The sequence below is a fragment of the Danio rerio genome, chromosome 19, assembly GCF_052040795.2.
Source record: "Danio rerio strain M-AB ecotype USA chromosome 19, GRCz13ab, whole genome shotgun sequence".
NCBI classification, from domain to species: domain Eukaryota; kingdom Metazoa; phylum Chordata; class Actinopteri; order Cypriniformes; family Danionidae; genus Danio; species Danio rerio.
The window spans coordinates 44165024-44185863 of NC_141039.2; the positions used below are offsets into that span (position 1 = coordinate 44165024).

At 36.6% G+C, this 20840-nt stretch overlaps 1 protein-coding gene across 6 annotated transcripts in view; it reads left to right on the plus strand.

The window, feature by feature from the left end:
* The window catches only part of gatad2b (GATA zinc finger domain containing 2B), a 90534-nt gene that overhangs the window by 62976 nt on the left and 6718 nt on the right, over nucleotides 1-20840 (plus strand). For 5 of the 6 annotated variants that reach the window (XR_015945219.1, XR_015516024.2, XR_015516025.2 and 2 more), the window contains 8 exon segments: nucleotides 3506-3635; nucleotides 3732-3863; nucleotides 8686-8814; nucleotides 11726-11896; nucleotides 14801-15161; nucleotides 15367-15569; nucleotides 18924-19034; nucleotides 19228-19438. Coding sequence is in view for 2 of the 6 variants with exons in the window: in XM_087294642.2 (XP_087150768.1) it covers nucleotides 3506-3635; nucleotides 3732-3863; nucleotides 8686-8814; nucleotides 11726-11896; nucleotides 14801-15161; nucleotides 15367-15569; nucleotides 18924-19034; nucleotides 19228-19438 (1448 nt within the window). In the remaining 4 variants the exon portion in view is untranslated. 6 annotated transcript variants of the gene reach the window in all.

Sequence of the window (20840 nt, forward strand, 5' to 3'; positions counted from 1 at the left end):
AACATAATCCCATTTAGAGCTGCACGATTAATCGAAAAAAGATCGCAATCGCGATTCGACCCTGCATTTCTACGATCCTGCCAATCATATTTCCATGTTCAGGAGAGAAGCATAAAGTCGGCCGCACAAGTCCAAACGTTGTTTTATATACGTTGCTCAGTGACATGGACACCTCCAAATGGTGTTGAAACATACTGTATTATAAGGTATTATTCCCCCAAAAATTTCATTTCTGTCTTCATGTAATGATGAATGCGTGGCCACGAAATCACACACGAGGTGAGCTGCTGATTGTGAGCCACAGAGAGGGCGGGCGTGCACTCTACTTAATGATAGACGTGCGTGTTTCTACTTTAGTAAACAGAACCTGCATAGGCTGTGAATAACAGGTAATAAAGTTGTAAATAACGTTTAGTTTGTGGCACAGAGTGATTGTTTGGGAGCCGCGCGGGATGTATGAACAGCACTTAGCAGTGAAAATGAAACCGAAAGTGCTCACATCATTTAAGTAATCATATCGCATTTCAGAGTTATGATTGCGACAAGTATTTACTATGTTTTTTTCTTTCATAGTGATCACAGAGTGTTGTGCATGAGAATAAATGTTTAACACTGTCAGTTTAGCTGCTGTAGGCTATATAATAATATAATATAACACAAGAGGGAATCTGATAATGACAAATGTCTGATTTTTATCAGTAGAAAAAATGATCTAATAATGTTGACAATGACAAATGACAAGCATATGCCTCAAACATTGTATTTCAATATCAGAATTATGAATAGTTGTATTCTGATGTCATCACTTTACTGTGCATTAATGACCAGGACATATTCAAAGTCTGCTCAAGTCCACCATTCCAAGCCATTACAGAATTGAGCATAGTAACCAACAGTAGACCTACACACAATAATATTATTATTGTTTTATCATATGTTTGAGGAATAACAATAATAATATCCTACTCATATTAGTCTTTATTTTCCATCTATAGAATCAGAAGAAAATCGTGATCTTAATTTAAAGCAATACAATCGTGATTCTCATTTTAGCCAGAATCGTGCAGCTTTAATCCCATTCATAACACAATAGAGAGCAATGCTGAGTACACTAGTCAAGCTGCTCCTGTCTTCGCGTTGATTTGCTCGCTGATGTTTTGTGCATTGTCCTCTATCTGTCATGTTGCAGTATTTACATTTTAAGTCTGATTCATTTACAGCATTTAATTTTAGTTGGCTTTTTTTGTAGCTCCTCAAATAAGCAAAGAAACAAAAAGTTAAGTTTAATTGGAAATGACGATCTCTGTCAAAGGCATTTGCCCCTTATCAACTCTCTATCATTCTCCCTCTCTTTTTAGATATATTGGTGGGCCAAACCAAAGGTTACCGTGGGCCAACTTTGGCCTGTAAGCCCTGCTTTGGACACCTCTAGTCTGAACAAAATGAACTGAATTCAATTAAAAAACAAGGTTCTTTTTCTCACCCCACTGCCAGATTTGCTTGTTTTAAGTTAAAAACTGACTTAATTTTGACTTAATATTTCTGAAAACAAAACAGTATTATTTTCTTGTCTAAAAAATAGGGTTGTCACGATGCTGGAATTCGATATCAATCAGTGCTGAAACGTCCATTTCCCGCTAACATTTGAGTGCTGTTGAGTGTTCTTAAACCGCTGATCTGCCATTGTGTTCACGTGCTCAACAGAATTGACTGTGATTGGCCAAAAGTTCACCAAATTCACCAGTGTTTACTGTAACTACAGGTACAGGTACACTAGAGTATTTAAAAGCCACAAAGATCAGCTGGTCTGTTTATAAGCTAACATACGAGTGATCAGCTGATGAATCGACTGATCTTCACGGCTTTAAAACGCTAGTGTGACAACACTACTAAAAATGCTTCTTGACTTAAGAATGTTTAGATCTTTACACTTAAAAATTGACAAAGAAAACAATTGTTTTGCCGTGTACATTTAGAAGTGATCATAAAATATCATTAAAATTCAAAACATATGTTTATAGACGTTTAGTTTTATTTCACTTTCCCTCATTCCCTCTATTGACTAGTGTAAAGCAAAGACAGACATTATTATTGCATTCATTAAAAGTTGCAGCGACTTCTGGTTCACTTAGACTTTATCATTAGTCAAAACTAAAAAGTGAATGAACTAAGCAGAAATGATGGTGCCAAACACTAAAACATACTGAAGTAATGGTTTTTGAAGGTACCGTTGGGACTCCTCTATTCAGTTTTGATTTGTTACCACAGCCTGCAGTCACAAATTTAGGAGTGAAATTTGATCTTATATTTGACAATCAGATAAGAGCTGTATTAGCTTTTTTTCAACTAAGACAATTAGCAAAAATAAAGAAATATATACTAAAACAACTGTTTGAGACTGTGATAAATGCTTTTATGACCACTCTGTTAGATTACTGTAATGCACTGTATGTGGGGAGTAGCAGGTCAGCTATTGCCCGTTTGCAAATGGGGCAAAATGCTGCATCACGCCTGTTAACCGGTACTCTCAAATGATATCCACATTTCCCCAGTTTAAGAATCTTTTATTTGTTTTTAATCTCTAAATGGTCTTGTCTCACCTTATATCTCTGAGCTGATACACCCCCATAAACCTACTCGTTCTCTCAGGTCAGCTGATCAGCTGCTTCTGATTGTTCCAAAAACAAAGCGTAAGCTTAGTAGGGATCGTGCTTTCGCTGTGGCGGGTCCTAGACTTTGGAATTAGACATGCCTCTTCTGTGTTCTCATTTAAATCAGCTCTTAAAACTCATTTGTTTTTGTTAGCATCTGACACCTGATCTTAAAAACTGGTTATTTTATTTTATGTCCCTTTTTTGGTAGTTAAGCTATATTTTTTATTATGTATTTTATAGACTATTATGCTCATTTTGTTGTATATTTTCTATACAGCACTTTGGCTCACTTCTGTGTATTTAAAGTGCTCTATAAAGTTTGACTTGACTTGAAACACTATATAAAGCATCTAATATAATTATCAGAGTGTAACAACTTAAAGTGAAACTGAAACTAAAGGAATGTGAAATGCACTATAGAAATACTCAAACATACCTTGCTTGTTTTGTTTGCTCGATGTTAACACTGATTCAAGTCATTTTGAAAGTTTAAAAGTTGTAGCACATTTCAGAACTTTTTTTTTATTTAAGTCAAATATCAGAAAATAAATAAAAGGGATTGTTCAACCTAGAATGAAACATGCCTCATCATTTTTAAACCTTTAAACCTTTCCTCTGTTGTACACAAAAGACAATATTTTAAAGAATCTTGGTTACTATAGAAGTCAATGGATGCCAGCTACCAGCATTCTTCAAAATATCTTCTTTTGTGTTTAACGGAAAAAAAGAAAATCCAATAGGTTTTGATTGAGTAAAGAGTGAGTAAACAAAAGACGGAATATTCAATTTTGGTGTCAAAAGTTGTTAACTGACCTTTATTTAAAAGCTCACTCTGATTTTGGATTTCACAGCGAAATGGTCAGAGAGCGACGCACTCCGTCACCAGACGTCATCATTTTATCAGACAACGAGGCGTCCAGCCCACGAAGCACACCTCATCCTGAGGAGAAACAGCACCAGGCCAACCTAGAGATGTTTAAGGTACAGCGTCCCATGGAGGAATCTATTTGCTCAGTTGTTTAATCCCCCTTAAGTTTTTAAATGTGTTAGATGAACCTCTGTGTGTTTGTTCTGCAGGGGAAAACCGGCGAGGAGCGGCAGCAGATGATCAAAGCTCTCCGAGAGGAGCTCCGGCTGGAGGAGGCCAAGCTGGTGCTCCTGAAGAAACTCAGACAGAGCCAAATGCAGAAGGAGAACGTGGTGCAAAAGGTCAGAGAAATACTCTGTATAACCTGTACTGCCTTTTACACAACAGTCAGGGCTTAGTAGTGCTGGGGCTGGATTCACCAAACATTATTAATGTACAAGAAATCAAAACTAACCAGATGATTTTGTCAGCTCACATTGATAATTTTGTGGTTACCAGACATGAACATTGAGCATGCCTGGGGTAAGAATAAGATGGAGGAGGCATTGAAGATGAATCCAAAGAATCTTGATGAACGCAAAAATTATTTCTTTGGCATTCCAAATGACTTTATTAATAAGTGATTTGAGTCATTGTAGAGATGTATGGATGCAGTCCTCCAAGCTCATGGGAGTCAAACACAGTATTCATTCTTTCTCCATTGCAGCATGACATTCTATACTGGACATTGTTTCTGTTTAGTGACAAGACTTTTGTCTGAGCAAAGTTAGACCTTACTGTCCTAATTAAAAATTAAACGTCAAGGCATGATCATATTTTATTTTGGTAAAATAAGCATAATTTAGAGCTAGTGGGTCGCACAGCGAAGAAAGGTGGGTCGTGCAACGTCACTTTGTTGCAGCTATATTTACGTTGCGGTGAGTCAAAACCAGTACGAGCAAACAACTCTTTAGAGACTATTCTGTTTTTCAAATGAACCATTTAGGTTCAAACACATAAACTGAAACAGTCCAATAGTATCTGGATGCAGCCTTTATGATGCAAGCTGAGACTGCATCACTCAGCGATGCAATGTCAGACACAATGCACTCAAATGGAGCTAGTGACGTCACATTGGATGCAGCCCAGATTGCACTGCACCACGTCTGCAGCCAGACCCCTCTCAAACAGTCTGGATTAGCATTCATTGAATGACTGAGTCAGATTCATTTGTGTTTAACTGTCAGGTGTCTACGTCAATAGCGTGCAGCATTCATGAACGCAGCCGCAAAGTGTTTGGCAAAATGGGAAAGTTTTTAACACTAAAGGCGTCGCAGACTTCTGATACGTCTTCAGAACAAACCAAATCTAAAAAGAAGCCACACAGAAAATATGATCAGTCCCACCTCGATCGTAGTCTTATTGCCGGCAGAGGTCCAGAGGGAGAGGAACTCCTGCTTTGTCTTTTATGCTTAGAAAAGCTTGCAAGTGCTAGCATGAAAACCTTAACACTTAAACGTCACCTGACAACAAAACATTCTGCATATGTCAACAAAGGTTGATCATATTCTCTTCTAAAAAAAAAAAGAAGAGTATCTTCATCAACAAAAAAAGGATCACAATTACAGCCAGCCTCCCACAAAAAGCACTTCGAGCCTCCTTTTGTGCATATGGAATCGCTTAATCCAAAAAGCCACACACCATATATTTTGTACTGCTTTGAATGGACACATTTTTTACCCATTTTTCCATATTAAAATGTTATGGTGGGTAGGCTTAGGCGGTATCCAAATTTTGATACTGGCAAACCTCCTCCCTATTTTACCTCGGTAGCCGGTATCACCGTGCATGATAAAAAAAATGATGTAAGGCTCAGACAGCGTCACCAAACTTAGACTTGTGCCTAAACTATTTTGAAACTGAATACTGTATAGAAGACCTTAGGTTTGCCGTCACCTGTTTGTCTTGTTTGTATCAGAGATTTGCGCAGGATGCTCTCTCTCATTTACACACACACACACACACACACAGATGCTCTCTCTCATTTACACACACACACACACACACACACACTGAGACAGAGACAGCACCAAGTGTCGCATAGCACCGTGCGCTCTCTCTCTCTCGCTCTCTCTCTCTCTCTCTCTCATTCACACACACACACACACACACACACACAAAGAGCAACACACAGCACCACGCACTCTCTCATTCACACACACATGAACAACATCCACGCGTGCTCGGGGGCGATATTGTTAGACTGCGCGCCCGCTCCCTTTCAAATTACACTAGTTACCAACTGCTCCTGTGCTTTATTTGGACATTTATTTCCGCACCGCAAGAAATCTGGTCGGATCCTGTGGCTCCCACGGTACACCAGCAGGAATGCAGAACTCTCGTATTTACCGCGTCTCCCTTCTCATTCTGAAAAACTGCCAAACTGCTGGTCACTTGGTGCCCGACTCGCCATCTTACCTCACCTCTCTCTCTCTCTCTCTCTCTCTCTCTCCTCCTCACTGTCCCGTGATGACAATCACGCATACGCGTTTGTAGGCATTAAATAAATAATATTTATTATTTATTACTTGTCTCCTATTGAAGTGCATTGTTTTTTATGACGGTATAGCGGTATTAAAACTGACACCGTTGCTATTTTTAGATCCCACGGTATACCATATTACCGTATTACCGCCCAAGCCTAATGGTGGGTCTTGATATTGAATTACTTGCTTAGGTGGGTCCCGAAATGAAAAAGTTTTGCAACCCCTGATGTAGAGGCCTTTGCCTTTCATATAAGCCACTTCTGATGGCAAACGATCAACTACAATTCAAGTTATTATATGTTGTTCCTAAAACTTGGCTAGGTGACAAGACCTTTGTGTCATGAAAATAGCCATAGAAGCAAGCATTTTCAAAATATCGGGAGAGTAAATGATGACAAATTAACATTTTTGAGTGAACTAAACCAAGTTTTGCTTCATTACATCAGTGATTCTGACATTTACACTTCCACTTTTTGCTGAAATCAGCCTAAGCATGGCTTTCTTATAGTCTGCATATTATATCAGAACTGTATAAAACACTTCAGCATCCTAAAAAAACAAAAACCATCAGCAGTGAGTGAATGTCGCAGTGTTGTATGCTGTGAATCCTCCAGTATTGTACACTGCAGCTCCTCTGTACAGCGTGTTCACCTTCACCGTTTTAGCACCTAGTGAAATATCCTGCCCTCATGTCCAGCTGAGTGTTATATTAATGCCAGGGAAATTTGTGGAGGTAAATCGTACTATTGTTGAGAGGACGGTAGTTGCTGGCGGGGGTGAAATAGGGTAACGGGTTGATACCGTATCGCAGCTCTGTGTAATGTTTGTCCAGCACTCTGGCCTTCAGATTGTTTTGTCTTTTGCTTGTGAACTCGGTGTCTGTCTCGATGCAGGAACCAGCCATAAACACTCACTCGCGTCTGACACTCTAGTGCAACAACTCGCAACCTTTCTTGTGTTTCAACTTAAAGATGAACATTTGATTTCGTTAGATTTGAGAGGATGCTAACAAGTATCAAAATGCATTGAGATTAATATGCAATAGATCTTTTTGTATCAGTTAATGAAAATATATGCATGTCCATGTTAGCCTTGATCCATTTAATAATATTAATTACTTAAGCGCATCAACTTAGTGTTTTCTTGCTCTTTAGCTTGAAAATGAATGTTTTAGATTTGGTAGAAGGGAATACTGACAAGAGCCAAAATGCATTGAGATGTTGTAATGTAAAAATCTATATTGTATTACATTAGAATTGTTTTTACGTTTTAAATGATTGTTGTTACATAAATTATAATTTATTATTATTATAATAAATTATAATTATATATATGAAATATTTATATTTTAGTTATTTTTAATGTTTTTTTGCATTTAATTCCTTAAATTTTTATTGTTTATTATAATTTTAATTATAATTCAATATTTTTTAATGTTAATTTATATTGTATTTGAGTTTTTACATTTTAAATGATTGTTATTATGTTAATTCACTGTTTGAGATTTGGAGATTAATAATAGTGGTCATGTTTTTATTATTTGATTGTTGTATAAATAACACTGACACTTGTTCAGCCGGTTATAATATTTAGGGCCGCACAGTATACAATTTAGGAATTAAAGTCCCATTGTATTTTATTTTTCCTTTAATTTAGTATTTTATTTTTATTTTAGATTTATTTATTTTTTGTAGTATTTTATTTATTATTTTGTCTAATTTTTAATTGTAATTTATTCTAATTTATTATTTTATTTTTATTTAGTATTTTTTTTCCGTTTTTTTTTTTTAATATTTTATTTTTATTTTAGATTTATTTTTTATTTCGTTTTTTATTTATTTTGTATTTTATATATTTTATTTAGTATTTTATTTAGTATTTCATTTTCGTTTCATTTTAGTATTTTATTCTATATTTATTTAATTTTTGTTTAGTATTTTATTTTTATTTAGTATTTTATATTTTATTTTTATTTTATTTACTATTTTATTGTAATTATTTTTCTTTTAATTATTTTAGTTTTATTTTTCAGTATTTTATTTAATTTTTATTTGTATTTAGTATTTTTTAGCATTTTATCGTCATTTTATTTTTATTTAGTATTTTATTATTTTATTGTTATTTATTTTTATTTATTTACTTTTTTATTGTATTTTTATTTAATTTTATTTATTTATGCAATGCTTCTGTATATATAATATAGAATCCAGATCAGTAAGTGAGTTTTTACTCCTCCTCTCTGTCATCTCTGAAATGCCTTAGCATGTAAAATACCACAGTCCATGAATATGCAGATATTTTGCTTGCTATGTTTTATGCATAAAATCCCTCTTCTACTTGTCAGATATCCTTGAAATAAGTGTGCAATGCAAAAAAGCCAATGAGTTTGAGACCGAACTACCTGTTTGTTGAACAATGGAATATGAGGAAATGTCTGCTTACACAAAACTCCCCCAAAATAATCCGTAAAATCTTAAACAGCACCTATTTTTATACTTCCAATTGGTGGAAATCACACATATGAGGTTCCTCTAATGCGTTTTTTTAAGCTGCATTGAAACACTTTGCAAAAAAATAAAACAAATCTAATCATACACAGGCGCTGCACAGGTTTTGACCTCTACTCTTCTTTTTGCAGGTGCCGGTGGTCCAGAATGCCCCATCGTCAGTGCAGCCGTCACCCATGCACAGCTCTCAGGGGCTAGGGAAGCTCCCCGTGCGGCCCGGCATGCACTCGTCTGAGCCTCAGAACCTGCGCACTGCACAGGTGTGTGTGTGTGTGTTTAATGTTCTTCACATTCAAAGAAACACAGATAAAAGATATCATAATGTTGTCAAAAGCATCACATTTGTGATATATATATATCAATGCTAAAATATTTGGAACTATTCGCTTAAGTGTGACTTAATGCGAAGGGGCTTCCGGGTCCAAGCCTTCTATGAAACTGAATGGGGAGACTCATCAAATGGTAATAATAAACATTTACAAAGCGCTGTAATACTTTCGAAAATCACGATCGCAATATATATATATATATATATATATATATATATATATATATATATATATATATATATATATATATCTGGACATATAGATATCATATACATATATATATATCCATCCATGCCTAATATCCAATGGCCAGAAAGTGATACATTTTTTATAAATAGTTAAAATTTTGGTATTTGTGATGCAGCAAGTCCAGAGACGGACGTGTACACTATAATTTCATATAAAATTCACTTTAATGTGTGATAGGACTAAAAAGTGTTCATAAACTAATACGTCATGACTTAACAAGCGGATATTAGGGCTGCACGATGTTGAAAGAATCTGCAATATGAATACAATTTTGGCAGAATAGCTCTATTCGAGTCGGCGCCAGTAGTGTAGTGGTTAGTGCCTCGACACATGCACTCCGGTGCTCACGGCGACCCGATTTCGATTCCCGCCTCGTGGTCCTATGCCTATCCTTCCCCTCTCTCTGTTCCCCATGCTTTCCTGTCAATTATCTTTACTGTCCTATCTATTAAAGATGAAAACCCTGAAAAAATAATTATTAAAAAAAAGAATAGCTCCATTTGGGATAAAATCTTTAACTTTGTTTGGAATAATCTTGTAGAGGAGTGAAAAAAATGCAAGAATAAATTAATAAGATAGAGCAAAGATAAAAGTGAAATAAGTAGTCAGATATTCAGATACAGTGATACAATATTATTATTAGGGTTGGGCTGATAGACATGGCTATCGTTCACCGCCGATGGCCAATAAACAACACGATGCTGAGCCGGCATCGCCAATCCTCCGCTCGCCCCGTCGCAAACCTGCTCACGAAAACAGCACACTCAAGCCCCGTTTACACTAATACGTCTTAGTATTAAAATAACATTTTAGAACGAAAATGATCCGCATCTACACCTTGTTTTGCATAGCATTTCTGAACAGCCCTCCTTCCGCTGAAAATGCACATCACGTGACCACACACACAAACAGACACAGCCACACACTGTCACAGTCATACAATCCTCTAAGCTCCAGAGAGCAGTGAAAGTTGCACAGTTTATCAAGCATGTACCGCTAGATCGCGTCTCACTACAGTTGTTAAACGTGATATTCAGACATTCCAAGTCTCCCGGAAGTTCCAGGGGTCTCTATGCAATTGCGGGACTCATAATGCCCACAAACGAGTGATAATCTCCCGTAAATTGTGCGTCTACCTCCCGGTCCTCAAATAAGTCGCGCACCCTTCTCATCACCGGATCCCTCCTCGCTCTTCAGAAACAGATATTAAAAACACGACACAGGTAATTTGATTAAAAAAAATAACAACAATATTATTACGTTACAGCTTAAATAAACTTTATAATGCAAAAACAACATTACGCACACATTAATACAGCTGTTTTAGGTCAGTTAAATCAGATGACTGTTAAAATTCTAATTTTTAACCCAACTGGTTGAGTTATTAAAAAAATAACCAAATAAAGATTAAAAATAACCCAACAAAGCACCAAATATTTGACGCAACTAGTTAAGTTATTGATAAATTACCTAATTTAGAGTAAAAATAACACAACAAAGCACCAAATATGTTTAACTCAAACATTGGGTTAAATAAATAACTCAACCTTTTTTTACAGTGTAGTTAACCTAGTTAAGCCTTTAAATGTCACTTTAAGCCAGGAAGCTCAATCCTGTTTCTGGAGATCTACCTTCCTGTACAGTTTAGCTCCTACCCTGATCACTCACCTGAACCAATTAATTAGGACCTGAAATCCACTTGATAATTACAGACAGGTGTGTTTGATAAGGGTTGCAACTGAAATCTGCCGAAAGGTAGATCTACAGGAACAGGATTGGCCACCCCTGCTTTAAGCTGTATAGAAGTGTCTTGAAAAATATCTAGTCAAATATTACTTACTGTCTTCATGGCAAAGAAAAAAAAATAAATCCGTTATTAGAGATGAGCTATTTAAACTATAGTTTAGAAATGTGTTAAATCTTCCAGTAAACAGAAAATGGGGGGATAATAAACAGTGGGCTAATAATTCAGGGGGGCTGATAATTCTGACTTCAACTGTACAAACAATGGAGGTGGATGGTTACAGGTTCCCAGCTTTCTTCAAAATATCTCTTATTGTGTTCATGAGTAAAATGAACCTATAAAGGATTAAAACAACATAAAGGAACGCAAATATTGAGTAAATCTCCATTTTTGGGGTGAATGATCACTTTAACATTAGGCCATGTTTGTGCTTTTATAACAAACAAAGACGTAAATATCAATTCGAATGAATCCTGTAGCAATTTTTCACCACGGTATCCCAAATCTATGCATTTAAAGGTGCATCATGAAAGCCAGTATGGTGACAACACTAGAATATTGTGATTTCTCCAGCGAGCACAATTACATTTCCAGCACACAAACGCTCCTCATTAAGAACATGCCAGAGCCTGCTGCTTGTTGCCATGGGAGCAGCACCTTAAGATCAGCATAACCGTATAGATTGGTAGCAGTTACCATTTTTAATAAGGGTCCATCTGTTGAGTACAAACAAAGAATTTGATGTCAACAATGTGCAGTCTGATCGACGGCGTCTGCTGACATCTAGTGGCCATACTGTGTATTGCACGTTTATTAATAGCTCTGAATGTGTGTGTTTTTTCCCTTTAGGGCCACACAGTAATCAGGTCTGCTGCCAACGCATCTTTGCCCCCCATGATGATGTCACAGCGGGTTATCGCACCCAATCCTGCCCAGCTTCAGGGTCAGAGATTGCCCTCCAAGCCTGGCATGGGCCGCTCCTCCACAGGTGGTCTGGGTAATGCAGTGAGTTATCAGCAGGTACGGCCGAACTGTTAAGCTCATGTGCATTAGTCCTGATTTGTTTTTGGGGTGTTTTTTGTTCCTGGGATTTATTGACATTGGACTTTTCAAAAGATTATGCAGTGTGCACAGCTTAGTTTTTTTCTAAAGGTCATAATCTGTTCTGGGAGTTGCTGTGCCACTTTTGTGCTTTGTTACATACTTAGTTTTAAATTATTGAACTAAAGCTGGATGTTTTTATTCTTATTTTATTTTTTAGACTTTTACAAAATATACAGGTACATTGAAAGGTTTATTTGTTGAAATTTTGTTGTTTTTGTAGTGTGAACACATTAAACCAAAAGCATTAGTGTAATATTTATAATGATTCTGCTTCAAATAAAAGGTGTTCTTTTAAATGTATTATTCAAACAATTATACATGTATGAATGTATATTATTCAGTTTTGTCATCCCCAAAATAAATTGCATTAAATTCATTCCACAATATTACTATATTTAAATAGTTTTTACACATTTTTAGATAAATAAAACTAAATAAAAATGTAAATATTTAATTTTATATTTTTTATATATACACAAATTCATAATTTTTATAAAAAAAAAAATGTATATATATATATATATATATATTTATACACACACACACACACACACACACACACACACACACGCATACATACATACATACATACATACATACATACATACATACATACATACATACATACATATATATATATATATATATATATATATATATATATATATATATATATATATATATATATATGTATGTATGTATATGTGTGTGTGTGTGTGTGTGTGTATAAATATATATATGAATATATATATATATATATATATATATATATATATATATATATATATATATATATATATATGTATATTCATATATATATATATATATATATATATATATATATATATATTCATATATATATATTCATATATATATATTCATATATATATATATATATATATATATATATATATATATATATATATATATATATATATATATATATACAGAGTGCTCAGTGTAAATTGAGTACAGCCCATCTTGAAAATAGATATTTGGATCCATTTCTCAGTGAATATAGGCAATGTATTTTGGTGCGTTTAAACAAAACAGATTTATTAAACAGATATTATATTAAAATAATAGTTTAGTCATCAAACATATTTAGAAATTGAAAGATAATACAATAAATTCAAGTAAAATATTGCACAAAGTTACAACCAGCAAAATTTCAACTAAATTTTTGTTTTTTGCTTCTCTTGATTTTTCATCTTTTTAAATTTTGTATGTAATGTTTTTTTCCCTAACATATAAATTTGGCTGTACTAGTTTTTGGACCAATATCATGAGTTATTTTGTTAGATAAGCTCCAGATTTGGCTTCAGTACTGACTAATCTATTGTATATGCACCAATATAATATTGTATATCTTCCTATCAAAAATATGAATTTAAAAGAGAGATTTGTGAGGGGTGTACTTATATATGCTGAGCACTATATATATATATATAAATTCTTTATATATCATTTATAAGTAATATATAATATATCATTTCAGCAATGATGTCACAATGTGTGCATACACAATATTCACATCACAAGATACTGTATGCAATGTTTAGTCTGAATTACAGTTGACCAGGAGCTTCAGAACATGTGAATTGTAGAGTCAAACATCTACTAATATCCACTTGTCTTCAAAGCGAACACAAGATTATTTTACTTGCCCTGATGGCAGATAATTTTGCTTGTTTTAAGAAAAAACTCTTAATTTTGAATTATTTCTTCGGACAATGAAAATAATTCAGTATTTTGATATTTAGAATAGAAACAAGATAAAGCAAATTAAGAAAAGCTTTTTTTGCCACCGTATTACTGTACCTGAGTAATGTTAGACTCTACAGAATACTGCTAAACAGAGCTATTCATCTCATGAAACTGTATTCATATTGCGATATTTATCACCGAAAAATAAAGCATTGCAATATCAGATTATTTATCTATTTATTTATTTATTTATTTATCTATCTATCTATCTATGTCATTTATATTAATCTTTTCTATTTTTTATAAGATGATATAAGATAATGACAATATTATATTTGTGAGTAATGCGTATATATTAGATTAGTCAGTACTGAAGCCTAATCTGCAGCCAATCTACAGGATTCTAACCTGGTGTAACAGTCCAAAAATTGGTACATCTAAACTGATATGTTAGGCGAAAATATTGAATAAAATAAAAAAAAGAGAAAATATTAAATTTATTTGGAATTTCATAGTTTGTATTTTTTTAAACATTTCACTTAAAATGAATAATAAAAAATATGTATTAAAACAAATGTATCATCTTTCTATTTTTAAACACGTTCACTGAAATTTTTTTAAGATAAAATATATCTGTTTATCTGTTTTATTCAAATTTATTAGGTATTTTCACTAAAAGTAGTAGAAATAATTTAAAAATATTCATTTTTGCTGAGCACTGTACATACTTAAATACTTCATTGTATTTTACTGTAACATTTAACACATATATACAGTGCAGTGCAGGCACTTTTATTCAAACACACAGTCTGACAAAAGCGAATCCCAGGACTGATTTAGACATCCGCTGCTGAGGTTTAAATCTGGCTTTTAAAATATCTCCTCCTTAGGCCGATGCATAAAACAAGCCAACTGGAACGGCCCTTAACTTAATAGCCAAATAAAATACCTGCATTAAAATCACAGCAATATTCATAGTGTTGTTTAGTTTTATATCGCCAACAAAATCATATTGAATATGCCATACGTGTGATATATATCACTCTGCAGCGATATGAATCATTGATAAAACAGGGTTATGATGGTTTGCTCTTTTTGTTTTGTGTAACACAGGCTGCCAGCCAGCAGGTGGGGGTCTCGCAGCGCTCCGGCTCGTCCTCTGCCATCTACATGAATCTGGCACACATGCAGGCGGCAGGAGCAGCTGGCGTCGGGGTGGGCGTCAGCGGGGTTGGTGCCGTCAGCCCCTCCACCCTTTCCAGCGCCTCCAGCGTGGCTTCTTTGAACGACCAGGCCAGTAGCCAAGCGGCTGCTAAACTTGCCCTGCGCAAACAGCTGGAGAAGACCCTGCTGGAGATCCCTCCACCCAAACCTCCAGCGCCCCTGCTGCACTTCCTGCCCTCCGCCGCTAACTCCGAGTTCATCTACATGGTGGGCCTGGAGGAGGTGGTGCAGAGCGTCATTGATAGTCAGGGTAAGAAACACTTTCAGGGTGTCCACGGGGTCTTAAAATGTCTTAGATTTCTAAAAATCTAATTAAAAAGTCTTAAATTTACTGAAATATTGTCTTGTCAGTCTTGAAATTCTTCTTAAACGGGTCCTAATTTTTAAAAGATTTAATTGCAGTGCCAGTTCACAGGTCATTTTCACTGAACACCTCTTTTTTTTCTGCTCTTCAGGTAAAATGCGGGGGTCACTGCCACACGTGGAGCCGTTCTTCTGTGCCCAGTGCAGGACTGACTTCACCCCTCACTGGAAGCAGGAGAAAAGTGGCCGCATCCTCTGTGAGCAGTGCATGACGTCCAATCAGAAGAAGGCCTTGAAGGCCGAGCACACCAACAGGCTGAAAAACGCTTTCGTTAAGGCTCTGCAGCAAGAACAGGTCAGTAGATGTCCGAGTATTCATTTTACACCGTGTTGTAGAGTGAACATGACTTCACCTTTGACATCTTTGTTGATTGAGGAACTATATTCCAATGAACTTTCAGACTTGAGGGACATGCATGTTCACAATGTCTTCTACTATTGTTGTTATTTCTTTCTGATAATAAATTAGAGATTTTTGGGATTATAAAAAGTTTAGCACGTTATTTTGAATGGGATGTTGTTCCAGGATAAACAAAAAAAGTCTTGGGTTTTATGGTCTTGAAACTAAGTTTCAGTAGTTAATGTAGTGAATGTAGTGAATAAATAGGTGTATAGGTAAATATATAGGTATGGGTGCATAGGTATTCTCAATATAGGTTTCAATACTGCACCTCAAACTATATGGCACGCTGCTGTTTTTGTTAAATAAAAACCTTTTAAAAATTATTTTGGATTTTTTTTTTAAAAAGCTGAATGAAAAAATTAAATTATTATATGATAGCTTAACTAAATTTGTTTTGTTAACACTTTTCATGTATTCACGTAGCAGTCATTTTGTCTTACAATTAAGAAGGCTTTCAGTCATTCAACAAAGGAAACAAACAAAAATAAGTGCTAATTACACAAACGAACTATTAGTACTCCGAGTAAGTTTTTTTTTTTTTTTTTTTGTGTAGAGAAGAGTGTTTCTGCAAGTGGTTTGCCAAGCACACTCACCTGTGTAAATATCAATTCATAAGTGCACTTTATTATTTAACATATGAAGTGATTGGTGCAAAACTGGTCCAAGTGTGGGTTGACATGACAAGCCCACTCTTTACAATTTGTAAAAAAAAAAAAAAGTTCTCCAAGATAATAATGAACAGTTGTGTTTTTATTAGGTAACTTTAAGTAATTCTAACTATAACAAATTTTTGAAAACCGCATTCAGTGTAAGTTTTTGAATAGGACACTAGGGTTGGGCGATATTGATCAATTTGGCATTGTACGATGTCTAATGTGAAACATTATGATTAGCGATGACATAGTCGTCGTAGGCAGCGGTGAATTAATTATTTATTAGTAATTAATTAATTCATAACTAATATTTGTAGCCTACAGTTTCAACTACCTGACCCACATAGTCTTTGTTTTACCCAAAACCAAATCATAAATAGATAAAGATAAGTTACACACAAATTACCACCTGTCAATCACTTTTTCTTCAGGACTCTGGCAGGAATAGGCTAGGCTAGAGTGATCTGTGTCATCATAATGGCGTTGACAAACTTGGGTGGCAAAATAGGTGCACAACCAACAGTATCTGAGGTTTTCACTAAAATTACTAAGTACAAGCAGAAATGCTAGGTGAATACCAGTATGGGCGTAAATCGTTTTCATTCTAAAATGCCATATTAAAACTAAGAGGAATTGGTGTAAACGAGGCCTAATAGTGTGTTTTTTGCGAGTGGGGGGCTGCTGCTGATGAAGGCGGGGTGGAGGATTGGGATGCCGGCTCAACATAGTGATGTCAATCGGTCATCTGCAATGGAATATGACATGGTCAATCGACCCAACCCTATAGGATACTATTATCATATCCTATTAAATAATAACAAAAGTTTACTTGTAAAAAAAAAACTGGCATCATGTGCATATATCCTGCGTTCATTCTTGACTACAACCAAAACAACAAAAACTAAAAGCGTTAGTTTGCAGTGAGACAAACGATATGCAAAATATAGTGTGGTCAATTTGACAGACAAAAATGAGAAAGAAAACGTTGCCTTTTAGTTATCTTGGACGGATAAACATCAGTTTATAAAATGTACATCAAACACTCAACTTTTCCTAGAAACCTTCCTCAAAGTGAATGTACTCAAGAATAATTTGATTTAATTTTAGATTATTTATGGTTCATATTATGATTTAAAATGAGTCTAATTAAAATCAATCATTAAGTTAAATGTGTTTACTTACTTAGAGTTTACAGATGCGCACGTTCTTCTGTCAAGTTTGGGATCAATGCAGAGACTCATTTGTCATTGTGGTCTTTCAGGGATCAGTCTCATGCTCTTCGCTCCTCCATGACCACCACAGCATCAGCTCAGGATACGGCCTGGTCCAGGATTATGGAGACCTTGGGATCATTTCTTTACAAGTCTTGGATCGCATCAATGGCACTGCATAATCTCTAGGGGCCTAGGGGATGAATATTCCTAGATGGAAATAGAGAATACAGAGAATAATTAGCGTAGCTAATAAAAAGTGATGCAAAAATTAAGTGATATAAATGTTATAGAAACAAACATAGAAACAAATAGCTCAGTGGTGAGAAACAAAACTTCACCAATTGACGAAAGTGAAAGGGGAAAAATAGCCTCAAGAGAAACCAAACTCAGTTGGGTACGACCATTTCTCCTCTGGCCAAACTTGTGCAGATCTGCAGTCCAGGCACCGGGGCTGGAGAACACTGGACGTCCATTGTGGAGAACTGCAGGTGTGAGTAGGTCACCGGCGGGAGTTCAGGCTGGCCCACAGGATCAATGTGGAGACTCGTGTGTCACTGTGTTCTTTCAGGAATCAGTCTCCATGACCAGCACAGCATCAGCTCAGGATACGGCCTGGTCCAGGATTATGGAGACCTTGGCATCAATTCTTTTCAAGTCTTGGATCGCATCAATGGCACTTCATAATCTCTAGGGGCCTCAGGATGAATATCCCCTAGGGGAAATAGAGAATAAAAAAAATAATTAGCATTGCTGCCGTTCATAGTGTTTAAACGAGATGCAAAAGCGAAGTGCAATAAATGAAAATAGTAGTTATATAAACAAACATACAAACAAACAGCTCACGTGTGGTTTTGTGGCTGTGATTACGTCATTACATCAAGACAGAAATGACATTTTTGGGTGAATTATATCTTGTAAATACAGTATGCTGCCTCTTTCAACACTATTTGCAGTCTGACCGTGTCCACATTGCTGAGCAATGCATATAAAACAATGTGAAGACTTGTGCAACTGCCTTTATGCTTCTTTATTGACCTTGAAATTATAAGTGACTGAATCATGGAATGCTGGATTAAGATTGTGTAGGGGTCGTATCGAGATCATGATCTTTTAATGATTAATCGTCCAGCCCTAACTACGTGTGTAAAGTCTGTCTGTATTTGATGACTAGTCTAGTTTTGGACTATTCTTAGATGTCTATTAGATTTTCGCTGACAGTCCCAATTTATCCTTGTTTTAGGCAAGCCATCTACATTTAGATGTCTAATAAACACCACTTCTTGCTGGGTAACCTTTGCATGGGAAGCGGAGTACGCATTGCTTTGCTGTTAGTCTGCATCACTCCTGCTGACGATCCGTCTGTATTTTCATTTCTTCAGGAGATCGAGCAGCGGTTGCAGCAGCAGGCGGCTCTGTCCCCCAGCTCCGGCCAGACTGTGCCCAGTGTGAGCAAAGGAGAAACCATGATCCGACACCATGCCCTCCGACAGGTGCGACCGCTCATTGTGTACAAACGCTGGCATCTCATGAGACCACTTTTATGGATTCACAAAAGGCCGTTTTATTCTGGCCTTTCAGCTAATTACGGTGTTTAATGAGTGATGATTCTGAATGCCAGGATCTGCTTAATGGTACCGAGAGGAGTCGTGAAACTGACTGATTCTCTCTGCTTCTCTCCTTCAGACTCCACAGCCACAGGCAGCTCTACAGCGGGGTCTGTCCAGCTCCGCACGGGGGGTTCTCTCTAACTTCGCCCAGGCCTCCCAGCTCTCAGTGGCCAGTGGGCTGCTGGGAATGACGAGCAAGCGCTGTGGCAGCAGCAGTTCCAGCGGCGGCGGCACCAGCAGCAGTCGACCCCAGCACGACAGCCGCAGGCAGATCTACAACATCCCTGGTAAGTGCACGCTTTTGAATAATGCATGGTACACTACAACTAAATGATTTTCTGTGCACAATGATTCAAATGGGTTTCAGTGAGTCTGATTACAAGAAGATGATGGTGTAAATTGAGTCTAAAATGTTTTAAGCTTTGCAGAGGTAGTTGAAAACGCATTTATAATGTGTAAATGCTCATGTGGTCGCACGTGTTGGGTTGAACCTAATTTTTGACTAGTAAAAGTGTTTAACTTTTAGATTTTTTTTTTTTGCCTAAAAGCAAAAACAACAACAACAACAACATCCTGATTATGTATCTGCTTGTTAAGTGGTGACGTATAAGTGGTTTTCGGGTCCAAGCTGCTACTCATTTGAATTGGGAAAATATTCATTTATGGACACTTTTTAGTCATATCACAGACATTAAAGTGAATTTTAAACAAAATCATAGTGTACACTAGAAATCTGCGCGAGACTAAATTTTGAATCCTGCTCCTGCCAGGTTTTAGCCTGAACCTGAGCGTTCCCGCTTATATTAAGCATTTGTTGTCCCGCTGCCCGTCCCGCCCCATTTTCTACCCTCTGTTCCCGCTAACCGACGGTGGGAGAACAAAACCGAAAACCACCCAGCTATACAGAGTCCAGACAGCCTATAACAAGCTGTCTGTATAAACACACACACACAGTCAGCACAAAGCTCTCTCTCTCATTCGCATAAACGCACACACACGGACGGCAACAACAAGCTTAAATGCAGCATCACGCTGTCTCATTCACACTCATACATACGCGTGCTCCCTCGCTCGGGAGTCGGTAGCGATATTGTTAGACCACCCGCTCCAGTCCAAAATTACACCAGTTGCCGACCACTCCCGCACTTTATTTGGTAATTTATTCATGCGCCACACGAAATCTGGTCGGCTAACTGGTGTAGTTTTGGACGGGAGGGGATGGCCTAGCAATATGGCTCCCATCTCCTGAGCGAGCGAGCATGTGTATGTATGTGTGTGAATGAGACAGCGTGATGCTGAGTTGTTCTCTCTCTCTCTCTCTCTCTCTCTCTCTCTCTCTCTCTCTCTGTGTGTGCGTGCGTGCGTGCGTGCGTGCGTGTGTGTGTGTGTGTGTGTATGAGAGAGAGCATGATGCTGTCTGTGTGTGTGTCACTTGTGAGGTGGGCAGCGGGACAACAAATGCTGAATATAAGCAGAAGCAATCGGGTCCGGACTAAAACCTGGTGGGAGCGGGATTCAAAATTTAGTCCCGTGCAGATCTCTGCCGTGAAGGTCATTGTTTCACCAAACTCACCGCTGTTTACTGAGTGTAACCACAGATACAGAGACACTGAAGCGTTTCAAGGTCACCTTGATCAGCTGGTTTGTTTGTAAGCTAACATACAGTATGAGCGATACGCTGATGAATCG